At 43.3% G+C, this 19,451-nt stretch overlaps 1 protein-coding gene across 8 annotated transcripts in view; it reads right to left on the bottom strand.

Moving 5' to 3' along the window:
* Positions 1-19,451, bottom strand: part of NTM (neurotrimin) — a 1,373,850-nt gene that overhangs the window by 126,910 nt on the left and 1,227,489 nt on the right. For 4 of the 8 annotated variants that reach the window (XM_068240414.1, XM_068240418.1, XM_068240419.1 and 1 more), the window contains exons 6-9: positions 10,736-10,856; positions 10,462-10,613; positions 8,545-8,580; positions 7,093-7,125 (exon numbers count right to left, since the gene is read on the bottom strand). In XM_068240414.1, coding sequence (XP_068096515.1) covers positions 7,093-7,125; positions 8,545-8,580; positions 10,462-10,613; positions 10,736-10,856 — 342 coding nt within the window. The remainder of the gene's footprint in view (positions 1-7,092; positions 7,126-8,544; positions 8,581-10,461; positions 10,614-10,735; positions 10,857-19,451) is intronic. The other 4 variants (XM_068240420.1, XM_068240416.1, XM_068240417.1 and 1 more) reach the window with 2 other exon arrangements.

The raw sequence follows: 19,451 nt of genomic DNA, 5'->3' as shown, positions 1-19,451 counted from the left end.
CCGCTACTGCTGTGCTGATTCACTTCCAGATGTTGCAGCTGGGAACCCCAGATGTTTGCCCTCTATGCTTGTGCTGCTCTCCTCTCTGGTACTGCACCCTGGGAGGCGACCCGCGTCACCCTAGAGAGGGTCCTGCATGGCAGACCTGTAATTATTCTTCATGTCTGGGTTGCAACGCTGGCACATGGACGTGTTCCATACTTCATAGTGTGGATAAGCAGGTTACACAACTGAACCCCTAATATCATGGAATGTACTAGTATGGGAAGGATAGAACTACACAGGTACATTGTAGAAAAATAATACCATTTCCCTGTGTCTAACATCCTGCATCACAACATGAAAATAAGAGAATTATGTTCTGCAAATACACACGTTGACAACAAATGTTGATTTTCTTAGCCTGTCTGTTTTTGATTCACCTCTCGCCTTCTCCCTTTCCATCTTTAGCATACGATATTCACCAGCCAGACACCTAAATTCTCCTGGGCTAAATGCTTTTGCATTCCTATAGTTATTTGAATACAAAAAACAGCAAAATCACTTGCCATTGCTTTCTGCGTGGCATGAAGTAAAATGCAATTAAAATGTCCAATTTGTAATGATGAAACTTCTTGGTTCAAATATAATGGTCTACTTAGCTGCAGATTGTGAGTGGCAGTGATGATGTACAACCTACAGTGACTCACAGCCAGTAGGGTAGCTTAGGAGCTCTGGGCCCCAGCGCAAGTTTTACAATGTGCCCCCCTCAAGCGCTCTATACATAACAATAGATATGGAGCACCAATACCTGCCAAGAACAGCTGCAGTGTCTGGGAAAGAGAACAGTCTATTAATGGTTACGACTAACCAAAGCACACAAAGAGGTGATCATTACTTGCTAAGCACCAATAAACAGATAATAAAGTGGTTGAAGGAGGGCCTACTGGGCCCTTCTAAACCATGGGCCCTGGTGCGGTCGCTACCTCTGCATCCCCTATTGCTATGCCACTGCTCACAGCTACCAAACTTCACAGTACTGCAGACAGCTCATTCAACAGGTGATTACTACAGTTTACTGAAATCTAAAAATGAAGGGAACACAGAACTGACGCTCAATGACAAAACAGACCCATCGCAAGTGGGGACCAAGCCTAAGGGTCCATGCTGGGGAAAGGTGGGGGGGGGGTGGAATCCTCACTACTTCCTGCGACCAGGATTACCAAGTCATGTCTGTCTTGTGCATGAATTCAAAAGATTAGAGACCACAGAAAAAAGAAACAAAAAAAACAAGAGATGGTGGTTTAAGTGAGGCTGAACCATAAAGAAATAAAAATATAATTAAGTCTGTGTGTAGAAGCAACAGCATGTAGAACTGTGCTGGTATCTCATATCATATTATTAAGATACCCCCTGAAAAAGCAGGTGTTGTCTCATAAACCATAATGGAAAGAGTGCCACCTCTATAGGGGCTTTTGATGTATTATACTTACTAGAGTCTATATAAGTCATGTGATCTGAGAACACACACGGCTTCTTTTATTACTGTGACTCTGCATGGCTACAGTGTTAAAAGAGAAATACATGCATATGTATACAGTGTATACTCGGCCACCTCAGGCTCCCCTGCACGACATTGTGGACAAGGTTCATTGTTTTTAACCTCTGTATTTACGGTACTTTTCTCCACTTCTATGAACTAACCACATTTATATTTTTATATACAGTACATATGAATATATTTCTGTGGACCTGCACTCTTGCACAGGACAGAATTCAAAACCTAAAGAAATGCATCCTGTATGCATTTAGCACGTTTAACCTGTCTAATTCCTTCTCATTTGTGACTAAGTCAACTGTGACTAAGTTGTTATTTGATCCCTCAGCCCTCATCAGTACATGGCAGGGATTGATATGGCTGTATGGGATAGGGCTTGGACCAGTACTAGGAATGCATAGGGGGATAAAGGAGATAATTATTGCAAATTTCCTGCTGTTTTAAGAAGGCAAATTTCACCAAGCATTGCTTATTAGTTGGAGGTCTCTTTTAACCCCCTATACATTCCTAGTGGTTTGGGTCACCCCGAGCTGCTTGGTTATTCTGTTGTACTGGTCCAATCCCTATCCCATACAGCCATATCAATCCCTGCCATGTACTGATGAGGTCCAAAAGCCTGCAACAGGCTGTCTACATGTGGGGTTGGTGTGGCTGTGTAATATTTAAAGCTTTAGGCTTGCTGTAAACCAGCGGTTCTGGATGCTTGCCTTGCTTGCAGGGGCGAAAAGGGTTCATTTGCATATTCAGTAGTAGTGCATTGTGGGTAACCACATATGTTCACTTATAGCTGAATTGTTGCTAATTTCCTCCTATCTTTATATGGTAAACAAATAATAAGGATGTTAACCAGGCAATCCAAAAGTTAAAAACCACTCTTAATTGTCTTCTCAATAGAATATCATTTACCAGGTCCCCTGGCTCTTATTTGGTACATCTGCCACAAAAAAGAAGTTGCAGTGCATGCTGTTTTTTTTTTTTTCTTCTTCTTCTTTACTTTCCTCCCCTTTTCCCCTCAGACATACTTAATGCAGCCTGATTGGCTGATGTTTCTTTCACTCCCCTTTTCCCCTCCCACACCTCTATTCCTCTCTGATTGGCCAATATTTCTCATGCTGAGAAGCTGAGAAAGTGAATCAGCTGAAATCCGATCCATACAAATAAACCATGTCTGCAAAGTCACACGATTTGTGACAATGCACTTCTAAGGCCTCGTTCAGACTATACACGCTGCCGTGCGCATTTTGGCAGCGCATATAGTGTGCGACGCGCAAGAACGGTAGAAGGGCATAGACCGCATTTTTGGTAATCACAGCGCAGATCCCATTCATTGTAATGAATGGGATCTGCAGCGCAGCGCATAGTAGCGCAGATGGCGTGCGATCGGACGCGTTGCGTTCCGATCGCACATCCATCTGCGCTAAATGATGTGAACGAGGCCTTACTGCAGAGCTGTGTGGGAGTGTCTGAAGACTGGGAGGAGGGCTGGCAAGCATACTAAATCAGTAAGAGTTAGGCTGGTTCAGACGGACGCTTGCGGAGCGTTTACCGCAAGCGTTCGGACCGTCGCGGTAAACGCTCCCATTCAAGTGAATGGGAGCGTTTACACCGAGCTTTTGCGAGCTTTTACCCGAACGCAGCGTTCAGGTCCCGATTTTCGCGAGTGTTCGGGCTGCCCCTGGAAGCAACATGTAGCTTCCAGGGAGCGGCCAACCGCGACGGCTAATGTTCCCCTACAGGGAAAAAAACCGCGACCGCATCACGACGAGACCGAAGGCTACTGAAAGCCTGACCACGCAGCCGCCGCAACGCCCCCAGACGCGACGCTACGCAGACGTCCGTCTGAACCAGCCCTAAAGGAAACAGAGTAAGGGAGGAAATTACATCAGGATTGGCTTCAGACACAGGGATTCCAAAATGGAAACTGACAGAAACAGAATTATCTTATTTATTTATTTATGTATTGTATTTATAAAGCGCCAACATATTACGCAGCGCTGATTCTCTTTATTTACTATATAAAACTCACTGAAATCAAAATGTGGACAGTGCAATACATATGTTATGTAAGTAGAGCAAGTATTTATCTACTAATATATGTGTTTTTTTCTGAGATAGTATGGCTAGCAGATTCTCTTTAAAGCGGACCTGAACTCAGAAGTCCTCTCTGCTCTAAAACATATGCAACAACATAATAACCTTTAAACAAAACACATTTCTTTGTTATAGCTGATACAAATCCTAAAATATAATTCTGCACGGTTTCTACTTCCTGATTAATGAAAGCAGACATATTGTTAATATCCAGTGCCTATGGCAGTCATATGACACAGGGGAGAGATCAGATTACAATTTGTGATCAGACACAAATGAGGGGAAATTAGACAGGCTAAACTTTCTAAATACATACAGGGGGCATTCCTCTATCTTTTATTTCTGTCCTGTGCAAGAATTCAGGTCCACTTAAAGCAATGTAGGCGCGTGTCTACAGGTGGGCTCGTTTGTGAGAGGCGGTTGGCCTCTCCCAAACCTCTTGCCTTTTTCTCCCTCACAAACCAGTGCCTACTACTCCCTCCCTCCCTTAATTCATAAGAGCGGCAGTGGCAGCTCCATCCTCCTGCAGCAGTGAGTGGCCTATATCAAATGATGCTCACCGGGCTGTAAATCTATCTCAGACTGATGTACTCCAGCCAGGCTGCACATTTAGAAAAACACCTGTGGATTCAGCACCGCACCCGATGCAATGCAGGTGGCTATTGATGTCTCCATAGAACGTTTTGATGCCTGTGTCCTGTCCCTCCCCCTCCCCTCCTCCACCCTCCCCACATATGGTGATCACATACAAAAGTTTAACCCCCCCCCACCAGTGTATCCCCACCATAGGCACAGTGTCCTCCCACTTAAGGTATGCCGGGAGGAGAAATTTGCCAATCCATGCTGGGAGGAGACACATGCCACAAACGAGGGGGTGGGGGGGAACAACACAGCAATTACCACCAGGGGGGTTGTTACACTTGTGTACGTGACTCGAGTATAAGCCGGGACCCCTACTTTTAGGTCACTTTTTGGACCCACAAACTCGGCTTATATTCGAGTATATACAATATGTTTCACATAAAGATGATAATGGAGACAGTTTCCATCACCATCTGAGAGAAACACGTGCAGTTATTAATGCCAGAGTACAGGCAAACCATTTATTTAATGCAGTGTATATTCAATATAAGGTTTAGGTATCAATATATACAACAAATATTCAACAAACCAGCACCACATCAGGAAAAGAGGATGATGTACTGAGGTGCCAGCTTTGGACTGGTTTGCAGGAGGAAAGAGGGCAGTCATAACACTTCAGCACAGTCCACTTGCTGGCTGAATTTGTTTCAAATTCCAAGTCCAGTTGTTGACTTTGCAATCTGTATGGGTTTCTACAGCCATTGATATAACACTTACACAGCTCACAATTGTCCCCTTTTTGGAGGGAGTCCCTCTTTGGGAACTAAATCCCAGGGCTGTGGAGTCGGTACAAAAATCCTCCAACTCCTCTAATTTGCATATTACAATCTTGTTGATTGAAAGTATGTAACATAAAATGCATCTCTTAACTGCCAACGCTTAGGAATTTTAAAAGTCAACTGAACTGAGAGGGATATGGAGGCTGCCATATTTATTCCCTTTTAAACAATACCAGTTACCTGGCTATCCAGCTGATCTTCTGCCTCTAATACTTTTAGTCATAGACTTAGGCGTTGTTCACATCATACGCGCTTCCGTGAGTATTTGGAAGCGCATATGACGTGGTAACATGCAAGAACAGCAGAAGGGTATAGACAGCCCTTCTGCCGTTCACATCAAATGCACTGCGCAGCAGTACGATGCGCTATGATGAGCTTGAGTACTGCTGCATGCATTCTGCCCGCAAGCGCAGAGCTGACCCATTCACTGTCAATGGATGGGATTAGCAGTGCAGCAGGTAGCAGCGCATATGGCGTGCGATCGTACGCGTTACGTTCTGATCGCACGGCCATCTGCGCTGCATAGATGTGAACAAGGCCTAAAACTAGTCCTTGGTAAGAGTACTTGTAGAAAGTACAGACAGGAACAAAGAACATCTATCAGGCCCTAGGCAATTTAACTGTGGGTACATGTAAGAGTGATGTGCAGGTACTCTACCGGAGAATGAGGGGATTCTTCCTCTATTACACATTCTTCATGCACAATCTGAACCAGGTTTATGGATGATAGACAACACCACTGTGATCAATGTGCACAACATTATCAGTGGATTCCCTGCAGCTCTGTGGGGAGTGCATAAGTAGAGTATAGTACTACTGTGTAACTTAAAGTAAATCTGAGATAGATGAAAGTTTTATACATACCTGGGGCTTCCTCCAGACTCCTTCAGGCTTATCAGTCCCTCGCTGTCCTCCTCCGCCACCTGAGAGGATTTTAAGGAGCCACCTTGAGAGATTAGTTCTCTCCCTCTAAAAGCTAAAGAGCATGCTGGGATCCTGAGAGATTCCCTCTCCATTGACATAAATTGAGCACTGACCAATCCCCTTACTGACTTGTACTCCTCTCCAGCACAACAGTATTGTAGCCTATTGTATTTTAATGGTGGAATACTTTTTTTTTTGCATTGGATGTGCGTGCCCACGTTCTTCTTTTGAATACATAGTCTCATGCACTTACAATGCTTATACCAGCAGTATATTGTAATGTATATGAATCATACACCATACATTCTCTTATGATGCCCATGCAGGAGATCTGCACATGCACAAAGCGGACATATTGTAAGCTATATATTAAAACCTATCACAAGGAAATGTGCCAAATGTGCGCTATATAGAAATAGGATAACTTCATTTCCAGATACACAGTTTGCCCTTCCAGAGGTTAGCGCTCCACTAGAAAATACAAATTCACGCTATCATATATCACTTAAAGCGACTCTGAAGCAACATTTTTTTTGCTATATTTACCTTTTAATTTGCTTCAGAAGTTTCATCAGCGGTAAATCGCCGTTTCCCCGCCGAAAAACGAGGGCTGCAGACCTCCCCAAACCCCCGGCCAAACATCCACACCCAACTTGGTCGTGGATTGTGCTGCCCTGAGAGGCAGAGCTATGAGCTGTAGCTCTGCCTCTCCTGCCGTCAATCGTCACACGGATCGCCACCTCTCCCTGCCCCTCTCTGTGAAGGAAGAGTGAGCCGCAATTAACATAAAAAGAGGCAGAGTTATAGCAGAGAGCTTTGCCCCTTCCAGGAAGCGCCGGACAGACACCCCCCCCCCCCCACGGTTTTGTGGGGTCTGCAGCCCTCGTTTTTCAGCGGGGATGCGGTGGTTTACCACTGATGAGAGTAATGAAGCGAATTAAAAGGTAAATGTAGCAAAACATTTTTGCTTCAGACTCTCTTTAACGGCCAGAAGCACCACAAGGGGAGCAGTAGAGTTATGGGTTGGCTGAAGCAGGTCACACTGTGCAAGAGAAGCTATGCAGGAGGCCTGGGGAGAAAAGTGGGAGGGGAAAAGGCAGCACTAATAGTAATACTAACCTTTAAGGGGGGTCAAGGCAGCTGTGGTTTCTTCTAAAAATTAAAAAACAATGCTTGATTAGGGAGAAAAGCAATACCGCTTGACTAAAGAAAGACATCAGTGTGACACTGGAGCTACATCAATATTAACCACTCCCCTGAGGATTCTGAATGTCCTACTATACAGAGATCTGCCAGGGCAGAATTACTGTTCTGAGTAAGAATCTTCGCACCTCCAAACACTAAGTGGGAGCATCCCTTTTCCATCTCACAATCGCTTGAGCTCAGCATGAAACCATGAAACACTGAGCCCAGTGAGCTCACTATGTAATATGCATACGGACTTTCAAGCCAATCCCAGGGAAACCCATGGGCAAAAAAAAAAACAATCAGACTTATTTCTCAGAATGACTAAGTACTGTATATACTGAATACGCAGGCGTTTAAGATTCATTACAGCAACTTTAAGTTTAATTAATGGCTACATAACATGCAAAACAGTCTTAATTACAGACAATGCAATACATAATAGGAACAGTCATATGAGATGCAAAATTTTTTTGTTTTGTTTTTGTGGCAAATTACGCTATGCAGGTTGCAGATGGACCTACCAAATACAGCAGCTTTTTTTTTTACATTTCCATAAAATAAGCATCACAATTTGCCTCAATTTAGAATAATTTGCATCTCATTGAACATCTCTAATTAGCAAGAAGAACTTGTTCCTTAATTAGTATAGTGTCTGGGCTAAGGGCTGAATGAAAATCTGCACAACACCATGTTTCCACCTTTAACCAATGGATTAGACAATTACATTGTTTTTTCCATCCTTCAACCATTAGAAACCCTTGCACTCAGTACTCCAAATCCTGTAGGTGAAGGGAGAGGAAACACTCACTGAACATCTCTGTGTGTTCAATCACTGTATAGGGAGGTGTCTATAATGGTCTTCAGTCATGAATCTCCCTACATCTACATCCAAGACTACATTTTCAGCTCAAATGAAGGATAAATGTAATATAAGAAAACCCAGCTGGTGTAATTGGAAATCATATGTAAATAGAAAAAAAAAAAAAATGGTATAGAAAAAAAATATATAAAAAAACCCATGAATAAAACGAAAAAATGGTATAGAATTGTGACATGAAGGACACAAAACATAGAAAAGGACTTCTGTATACAAAAATCAAATAATAATGGGACACCAGACAATGTGTGGACTCACCAACTGCACAAAAACAACACTACACAACGTTAACCCAAACAGCACTTCGTACAGTCTGGGCTGGGATCAGATGAACAGTGGGCTCAGATGACCCATCTCCAGCAGGACAGAATAACCTTCCAGAGTAAAAAGCCATAGTACACACAAGTTAGAGCAGAGCATTATGGGAGGCCGCAGCACAGACGACACAGGGAAAGTCACACAGGGTGGACATCAGATGAACAGTACACGGGGGTCTCTGTACTGACCTTGCAGTAAGGGTGAGCTGCTGGGCTGCAATATTTCTACAAGTGCCAGGAAATATGGGGTAGGGAAAATAAAAGGGACGACTTTACACAACAGAATTCAGAACTAAATCAAAACAAAGTGACTCCAAAATAATAAAACACAGAAATAATAATAGTAATAATAATAGTAATAATAACAACAAGAATGACAACTGACTTCAGTATCCAGGTGAGAACAGCTGGCAGCATAATGGTAATTTCATCATACAGGAAATACATTTTTTTCAATCAGAGATTTGTATGTACAGCTAAGTGGGTTGATTATCTAGTTGTCCACAGAATGCAATGAAACAGTATAAGAAAAGATTTATCAAAGTATGGCTGTAGAAATCTTCAGAACAGATATAAAATGCAAACACGTTAGGATATAACAATATAGATTTGTTGGTAGAAAACTTAAAGCAATGTCTCCATAACGCAGTTAAGGCCCTGTAAAGAATCGGAGAGAAACCTATGGAAAAACAGGCCTGTAAAACTCAGAAAATACTCTTCCTCATAAAACATTGCGCAAGCTCCCTCTGACCCAACACCATCCACGTAACACTGTGCGCACTACTTTGCAGGATGGTGATCAATGTTGCAGGATCCCACATAGCTTAGTACTGTCCCTTTTTTGGAAGCAACCAAAGCACCCCTCCAGCGTACGTATGTATATGCCACCGGTTAGTAGAGTGCAGGGTGAGACGAATAACGGCTCACCCTGCTGCCACTCAAATTCCCGGCGATGTAAAATACTATTCCCCCTCCGAGTCGTAGCAACTTGTAGGGTGAAGTCATTAGTAGTCTGGAACCCTGAATTACACTAGTGCTGTAGCGGTGCCCAAGTCAGGAACTATGCGGCCTGCACTGGAAGCACCTGCTTTGCCCTGTCCCTTCATCTCCTAACATCTGTTATTTTCCCTCCAGTCCTCGAATGCCATATCCATGCCAGTGCTTAGGATGGACTGAGAAATGCAGAAATGTGTTTCACTTGACGAACCACACCTTTCCTTATTCAGTCCCATCAATTCATTTGCACTGTGGCATACATTTTTGAGGCTCTTGAGGACTGGAGTCCATGAGATCTGTCAGTAATCATTATCTACTGTGCATCACTCTGTTCTTCTAGTGATCATACTCTACAGAGGGACTGTATAGGGTATCTGGGTCTCTGCAGAATGACTATTCATCATTATGCCTGCTAATACTAGGTTCTCTACAAAGCTGCTGCACAATACTCATATTTGTAATATTTTACAAGGAGCTGTAAATTGCTGGATATCTGCATATAGTTGATCATTTCAAACAACAGAAAGGAGCCTGAGGAACATGAGAACCACAAATGAAAAATATAATAAATGACAGAACCAAAGGAGGGTAAACAAGAAACAAACTGAATCTGGATATACAATTGTCTATTTTTCCTTCTAGGATGGAGAGGCTCTCGGGGATAGCAGAATATCCAGCATGAGATGAGCTCTGTGTGTGTAAGCCTCAGAAATAAATTACTCAGCATTGTCCACAGCTATGCTTGACAGACCCCTTTCAACTAGTCACATCTCCCCCAAATTACAAGTTAGCGAGGCCTGACCAAGCCTATAAAAGAGGGTTCCTGTCTGCTGGTCCAGTGTGCGAGAACACACAAGCCTGCCAGTGTGGAATAAGCCCATACGGGAAAAACTGCAAGATGGCTGCTACTGTGTCACTTCAAGGCTTTTGAGATATAACTGAGAAAGATGGCATTAAGAGTACAAGAGTCACAGTGAACAACAATGGAGCATATAGATATTTGTGTGCACTGAAGGATATAAGAGGTAAAGTCTGTTTTTCTCATGCCCTTAGCTTTTTGGACCTCCCATACACTACATAACCCACTTTGCCCTTCTCATCATGACTTACCGAACAGGATGACACTGGCATTGCTGTGACCCAATCGGTTCATGGCTACACAAGTGTAGTTGCCGTAGTCCTGCTCAGACACATTGAAGAATGTCACACGCGAGTAAGTCTCTCTGTTCTCCACCTTCACACCTTTCCGTGACTCGGTCAGCCTGCCGGACATGGAATGCATGTGTAACCATATGGGTTTATTAATAGAGTACATATACCCCATTGCCCCTTACAACTGAGAGAAAGAGGACACAATTCCATGCATTCCAAAATGACGGAGTACCTTTTATCTTCCTTGTACCAGAAGAAGTCTGCAGCTGGAACAGCTAGAGCGTCGCACTGTAAGATACCTTGGTGGCCCAGAGGAACCCCGATATTCCGTGCATCCAGTATATAGGGAGGGTCTGCAAAATACACATGGTATCATGTAACTGGATTTGGCTGATGTTGATGGGTATGTTTTAGACTGTTGTAACACTTTTATTCATTAAAATCTAACTGTAATGACAGACATGGTAATCAGACAGCCCTGCAATGTTAGTAGTTCACGTCAATTCAACGTTATTGGCAATTATGCTCCATTTGCTTTACACAGAAGGTTTGTTTAATACCATAACGCCACCAAATGTTTTTGACGCTCTCCTGTCCATTTTCTTCTTCTGACTTCGTCAGTATACATCTCGCTCCCAAAGTTAATTTCGTCTCATCTCTCTTACCTCTCACTACTCTTTCTAAACCTACATATATGGTACATTTCTACCACCAAAAATAATTGTTCATGATTGTTTCCAGTGACAATGTCCCCCTGATCTGATGTCCGCTCCGTTGCTCCAGCAAGCCCTCAGATTTAAAAATCCTTGATAAACAGTTATTGTAGATGCTGCAACAAGCAGTGGGACAACTCCTGCTCTTCCTTCCCCATCCCTTGTTCATAGAAGAGAACATGCTGCTAGGTGAAGATCTAAACAGCATATCTGTACAGCAATCATTAGCAAACTGTCAATTAAGCCAACACAAAACACAGTTTAACCGCTACAGGACTATAGTACATAAATCTTTATCCTTTTACTTACCACAGTCCTCACATTCCTGCCAAAATCCCATATGTACCCGACACCGCAGGCTAAGCTGCAGAGCAGGATCATCCACAAGGCAACATAGGCAAGTGCCTGGGGCCTAAAGGGTGTCAAGGGGCCCACAGCAGCTGCCTTCTCTGATCCATTTACCAACTTAGATTATTAAAAAGACTGGGGGGAAGTGCAAAATTACTATCTTGCCTTGGGCCCCTTGGACCCCTTAATCCTTCTCTGCTAAACTGTCGTGTGTCTGCTAACATCTCCTGGCAGGGATCAGATGCTGTGTTCATGGGGTGTTATATATTCCATTCAAATTCCTCAAAAATCTAGGAAACCAAAATACCTTAGCCGGTCTATTTTACTGAATAATGTGATTTTGCCAGAATGTTTACTGTTGTATTACCTCAGGGCTATAGCAAAGCTCAAAAAGAGCCACATGGTATTTTGTTTTACTTTTGCTGGTCCCTGAATTGTTCCTTGGCTCACAAACAAACTAGCCACAAATGTGGGGTATCAGTTTATTCTACAAAAACAACCAGAATGGGGTTTTAGTAAATCAGTCCTGAGATGGTTAATGGATAACTGCACCTTTGGAGTAAGTGACAACATGCAGGTTGTCAATGGAATTACAATTAATCTGTCCACCGTGTTAATAACCAAATCTGGACACCCTCAATGCTTTTTTTACTGTGTTTTGAGGTGTCAATTTAAACTTCCCCGCAACTACCATATTATTCTGGCAACATTTTGAGTCTTTATTTTCTTTTACTTTATACCCAATAGTAAACACAGATGTAGAAACTATGTGGTCTGGGCGCTCCACCCTTACCCTTTTCCTTCTTACCCTTTCAATGTGTGTTAGTTGTAACCAAGGAAGTACCTCAGGGGATCGCTATACACGTGGGGGGTATCACCTCCCTAAAGTAAATAGTTGGAAGTGTGTACAGCGCTCACTCCATGCACTTCAATTCAGGAGCTATATCACAGTGTTTGCATCTAATGCTAGAAAACAGTCAAAACCAGTAATATAGAACATGAAAAAAAAATATATATATATATGACAAAGAGTCTCTAAGACTTGAGAAACAGTTCAATAGGCAATCAACCATCAGTGTCCACACCCTAGGATCGATGTAGTGCACTCCCAACACAGTCAACACAGTATATGCTTCCCGGCGCTGCCGTACTGATTAGTATGCAGTAACACTCTCACCGATGTTTAGAGGCTGGTACCAGTGCTGCCAGCAATCAAGCTTGTTTGAAACACCCCGCAGTTCCAGTAACCTTCTTCCTGCAGATAGCTCAGAGAAATGGAGGGGGAGGGGAACAGGGGGTGTACATAGCGTAAACCAGTTTGGATACCAAAATCTCAACAATCCCTCCACCAGTGCTATGAAACCAGTGCTGTCAACGTTCACATGGCACCCTTTGAGGACTCAGTGTGTCTGCATGCAGCCCGTGGCACCATGAGAGACTATAAATGCGCTCACCAGATTCCTATGCTGACCCTTTAAAGACCAGCTGTAGCGCTTGTGATGCCTGCTGCTGCTTGATTCACCCTGGTGCTTGATTCACCCTCGTGCCTTGGCTGTATTCCTTAAAGACTCAGAAACGAAATGCTCCCATAGCATAATTCCATTTAATAAAATTGTAGACACTTAAAAGTTACACTCACATTGGTAAAAACGATATGCGCATATCTTAAAAAGGCTCCTTATCCAGAGCTGTACATCCGCGTCTCTGCTGCCGTTCCGCCTGAGGCCACGCCCTACCGGTTTCGTCACAAATGACTCATCAGGGGCTTGGCCTGGCGTTGGCAGGGAGACGCTATAAACAGTGCGGTATGTAAATTACTTCCTGTATGTTATAGCGCGTTTTACGCGCGCCGATGGACTTAGACATTTTCTGTATGGTAGTATTCCACAGTGGACAACATTGAACCTATATCTTCCTTACATAAAAGAAACCATATTACACAAACTCAATGGCCGTGATGACCGAATAGATACTTCATGTGAGTCTGTGTTCCACCAATCCAGTAACGTAGTTACTACGTAGAGTGCTCGCCCTATAATCCTCCCTCACATAGATGTGCCCTCCTGTGTGTCATAATGAAATACCACAGGTACAAATATCTGCCCCACATTAGATATCTAGATGACCTTGGGGGATTGCCTAAGCGTGCGGCGCAATCACATACTATATGAACATTGCGCCCACCATTCCAAAAACAAGCCCCAAAGAATAGGTCCCACTCCTGTGACATGCCCCCTCTACAGTGAACATGTGACATGTGCAAATGGTTTGAATATTATTAAACCTATTACAATCATTCTGATCCCCTAATAGGGATCGTGCTCCCTTATACCCCAAATTGAAGCTAGTGACAACCATATACAGATGTCACATGTCCCTAAGTGCACAGATACATACATATTACAACTCAGGTTTGATACTATTACCCACACAACCTGTGACATACATCTAGAATTCACTAAGGGGACTCAGGTCCCCAGAACAAAATTGGTGTAGTGCCCAAAGCCCCTCCCTGATTTATATTTTAATTATATATACGTGGGCCCAAATGGATGTCACAGGTCCTGTCTCCCAGTCCTCTGTGTTAAGCAGTTAGCCCCATATATACACATAGATCCAACATCATCGATCGCCCACCTCAACCCTAAACATGACCCATACACAGCACTTACAAACAGCTAGTCCCTAAAGTGACACTAAAGAGCCCCTGTATCCATACATCAGGGCCACGCCCCTATATATAAACATATATCCAATAGCTCTATGTCTCCCGACCCAGACCTATGTATTGCGCTGATTTTCAGTTAGTGTTAATCATTAGCTATAAAGCAATTTAGGTCTAACTCAATGTTTAGGCCTCTCGGGCTCATTGTTTGCATATTGTAGATCCATTTCGTTTCCATTTTAGAAATCTCACGAATTTTGTGGCATCCTCGCCATCTGGTGGTGAGTTTCTGTAGTGCACTAAAGTGCATAACTGCAGGGTTGCATCCATGTTTCTCGGCAAAATGCCTTGAAACACTATGGCTTTTGAAGCCTTTTTCTATATTTTTAACATGTTCATTAATGCGTGATTTCAACATCCTTTTAGTTCTTCCGATGTATTGAAGCCCGCATGGACACCAGATTAAGTACACAACGTGTGTACTGCCACATGTAATAAACTCCCTGATGGGGAAGCTTTCTCCTGTGATGTTTGAAACGTTAGCACTTCTTCTTACTGTCTGTGCTATTAAGCATGGATTACATTGTCTACAGGGAAAGAACCCTTTTTGTCCACAAATGTCAGTTTTATTTCTGACCTTGGGTTCATCAATACAGGTTTTGACTATACTTCTTTGTACATTATTTGCCCTTCTGTATATGAATTTTGGTTGGGTGGGTATATTCCCACCCAACCAAAATTCATATACAGAAGGGCAAATAATGTACAAAGAAGTATAGTCAAAACCTGTATTGATGAACCCAAGGTCAGAAATAAAACTGACATTTGTGGACAAAAAGGGTTCTTTCCCTGTAGACAATGTAATCCATGCTTAATAGCACAGACAGTAAGAAGAAGTGCTAACGTTTCAAACATCACAGGAGAAAGCTTCCCCATCAGGGAGTTTATTACATGTGGCAGTACACACGTTGTGTACTTAATCTGGTGTCCATGCGGGCTTCAATACATCGGAAGAACTAAAAGGATGTTGAAATCACGCATTAATGAACATGTTAAAAATATAGAAAAAGGCTTCAAAAGCCATAGTGTTTCAAGGCATTTTGCCGAGAAACATGGATGCAACCCTGCAGTTATGCACTTTAGTGCACTACAGAAACTCACCACCAGATGGCGAGGATGCCACAAAATTCGTGAGATTTCTAAAATGGAAACGAAATGGATCTACAATATGCAAACAATGAGCCCGAGAGGCCTAAACATTGAGTTAGACCTAAATTGCTTTATAGCTAATGATTAACACTAACTGAAAATCAGCGCAATACATAGGTTTGGGTCGGGAGACATAGAGCTATTGGATATATGTTTATATATAGGGGCGTGGCCCTGATGTATGGATACAGGGGCTTTTTAGTGTCACTTTAGGGACTAGCTGTTTGTAAGTGCTGTGTATGGGTCATGTTTAGGGTTGAGGTGGGCGATCGATGATGTTGGATCTATGTGTATATATGGGGCTAACTGCTTAACACAGAGGACTGGGAGACAGGACCTGTGACATCCATTTGGGCCCACGTATATATAATTAAAATATAAATCAGGGAGGGGCTTTGGGCACTACACCAATTTTGTTCTGGGGACCTGAGTCCCCTTAGTGAATTCTAGATGTATGTCACAGGTTGTGTGGGTAATAGTATCAAACCTGAGTTGTAATATGTATGTATCTGTGCACTTAGGGACATGTGACATCTGTATATGGTTGTCACTAGCTTCAATTTGGGGTATAAGGGAGCACGATCCCTATTAGGGGATCAGAATGATTGTAATAGGTTTAATAATATTCAAACCATTTGCACATGTCACATGTTCACTGTAGAGGGGGCATGTCACAGGAGTGGGACCTATTCTTTGGGGCTTATTTTTGGAATGGTGGGCGCAATGTTCATATAGTATGTGATTGCGCCGCACGCTTAGGCAATCCCCCAAGGTCATCTAGATATCTAATGTGGGGCAGATATTTGTACCTGTGGTATTTCATTATGACACACAGGAGGGCACATCTATGTGAGGGAGGATTATAGGGCGAGCACTCTACGTAGTAACTACGTTACTGGATTGGTGGAACACAGACTCACATGAAGTATCTATTCGGTCATCACGGCCATTGAGTTTGTGTAATATGGTTTCTTTTATGTAAGGAAGATATAGGTTCAATGTTGTCCACTGTGGAATACTACCATACAGAAAATGTCTAAGTCCATCGGCGCGCGTAAAACGCGCTATAACATACAGGAAGTAATTTACATACCGCACTGTTTATAGCGTCTCCCTGCCAACGCCAGGCCAAGCCCCTGATGAGTCATTTGTGACGAAACCGGTAGGGCGTGGCCTCAGGCGGAACGGCAGCAGAGACGCGGATGTACAGCTCTGGATAAGGAGCCTTTTTAAGATATGCGCATATCGTTTTTACCAATGTGAGTGTAACTTTTAAGTGTCTACAATTTTATTAAATGGAATTATGCTATGGGAGCATTTCGTTTCTGAGTCTTTAAGGAATACAGCCAAGGCACGAGGGTGAATCAAGCACCAGGGTGAATCAAGCAGCAGCAGGCATCACAAGCGCTACAGCTGGTCTTTAAAGGGTCAGCATAGGAATCTGGTGAGCGCATTTATAGTCTCTCATGGTGCCACGGGCTGCATGCAGACACACTGAGTCCTCAAAGGGTGCCATGTGAACGTTGACAGCACTGGTTTCATAGCACTGGTGGAGGGATTGTTGAGATTTTGGTATCCAAACTGGTTTACGCTATGTACACCCCCTGTTCCCCTCCCCCTCCATTTCTCTGAGCTATCTGCAGGAAGAAGGTTACTGGAACTGCGGGGTGTTTCAAACAAGCTTGATTGCTGGCAGCACTGGTACCAGCCTCTAAACATCGGTGAGAGTGTTACTGCATACTAATCAGTACGGCAGCGCCGGGAAGCATATACTGTGTTGACTGTGTTGGGAGTGCACTACATCGATCCTAGGGTGTGGACACTGATGGTTGATTGCCTATTGAACTGTTTCTCAAGTCTTAGAGACTCTTTGTCATATATATATATATATTTTTTTCATGTTCTATATTACTGGTTTTGACTGTTTTCTAGCATTAGGTGCAAACACTGTGATATAGCTCCTGAATTGAAGTGCACGGAGTGAGCGCTGTACACACTTCCAACTAGTAAACACAGATGAGTTGAGAATTCCAGCAGCAGAAGGATATTCCCAGCAACAATATTGTCATCAGGCTAAGTGTGCCCATACATTAATCAGTGCCACCATGGCCACCCGATTGATCGTTTTGATATCAAGCAAAATTGGTCAAAAGGGTCGATCGGACATGCTGGAAAATCTCAATCACGAGGGCTGGATCGGGTGTGTGTCATTGAAGGAGTTGTATGTGTTCTCCTCCCCGGGCCCATGGTAAGTGTTGCATGCTCACTTGTCCCTCTGGCATGACTCCTCACCTACTCTGGTGCCTGGTGTATTCTTGAATTGTCACTGTGAGTGCCTGTACCACTTGTACTGACACTAGAGATGTAGCGAACTGTTCGCCGGCGAAAGGTTCCAGGCGAACTTTGGTAGTTCGCGTTCGCCTGCAGCAGGCGAACTTTTGCGGAAGTTCGATTTGCCCCATAATGCTCTATTGAGCAAAACTTTGACCCTCTACATCACAGTCAGCAGGCACATTATTGCCAAACACACTGCTCTCACTGCTGGAGACCCGCCCCCTCCCTCCTACAAGCAAGGTCCTTATACCATTTGACTCACTTGTCTGCCTACACTAATTAGTTAAGGGACAGCTGCCTCCTCCTCCCTATTCCCTCCACCCTCCTCCTCCCTCCAAGGTTCGCGACATCACTAACTGACACCACTACATGCTCCAGTGTCACATGGTACAGATGCTAGTGGAGGCAATTCAAAAAGACGCCTGACACAGGAGGAGGCGAGAGAGGCACGCCACCGTGACGGGAGGGGGGGGGGGGAGGGTGACACACACACACACACACACACTTGGGAGGTGGGGGCAGCCCCGGTAGGTGGATGAGGCGATAGGACGATTTCCAATAGATTTTAAAGTGAACCGAGCATCATTTTTAACACCCAGGGCAACTCTAAAGCAAATTAAAAATGCATTCTAAAAATGTGGTTTATTATTAAAAAAAAAACCTTTCATTTTACCTCATTTTTTTTACATCTAAGGTTTAAAATAGCCACTGTGTAGGTCCGTAAAGGACCTGCGGTCACTGAGCAAGAGATGGTGGAAGGCAGATAAGAAATCACCTCATTAGACTTAATTGACCACAAACAAACCCCCATTGTACTTCAAACAGAAAACATCAGTTACAGTTGAAGAATTACACACCTAGCCTGGATAATGCTAGCTGTAAAATAGCAGGGGGTTGAGCTTCTGAACAATGGCAGCCCTTGCAGCTATTTGAAGCCAGGAGCTGCTTAGTTCCCTTTAAGCTGAAATCTTTTGGATACCTGTCTGCACTGTGTGGGCAGACAATAGACCTTTCTCTGATCAGAATCGATCAAAGAGGGATCTATCTGATGGTCGATATGGTGTCAGATGGAAACCTTAAGTCTATTCTCAGGATCACAAACACTATTACACTAATGTCCATGGCAAAAGCATTTCCACATTTACAGTCTGTTTCTCTCTCTTTTTTTCAGACACTTACACTCTTTATGGCGCAAAGCAGAGCTGCTTAGTCACACTGCTCTTGCTGAAGTGAACTTTGACACAGGAATTAGTTGTATTCACATTTCCTGTCCTACTATTACCCACTATAAACATTCTGTGAGACTAGCAGGCACACCCAATTGCTGCACCTAACAGATCAACAAGCAAGCTTGTTTACCTTCACTAATGGACTTGAAATTTTATCCAAATAGCTTTTTTTTTCAGCTGTGACAAAGTAAGGAATGAATATATTTTCTGGTACAGCTGTCAATTCACAGTTCATGGTTAATAACACTACCACGGTAGCCTTATCCCATTAGGTAAAAGGCATCTTGCAAGTGTTCATAGCTTAACATCCACTTTACAGGTATTCATTTAGCTCTCATCCACATGAATTCCATTGCTCTGGTTTCAGCTACCCGTGAGATCACATACCGTACATATAGACATGAGGTGCTTTTTAGAAAGAGCTCTGTCTGAACATTAATTTCTCCAGAG

This window comes from Hyperolius riggenbachi, chromosome 6 (genome assembly GCF_040937935.1).
Source record: "Hyperolius riggenbachi isolate aHypRig1 chromosome 6, aHypRig1.pri, whole genome shotgun sequence".
NCBI classification, from domain to species: domain Eukaryota; kingdom Metazoa; phylum Chordata; class Amphibia; order Anura; family Hyperoliidae; genus Hyperolius; species Hyperolius riggenbachi.
This window is presented reverse-complemented; position numbering and strand designations above follow the sequence as displayed.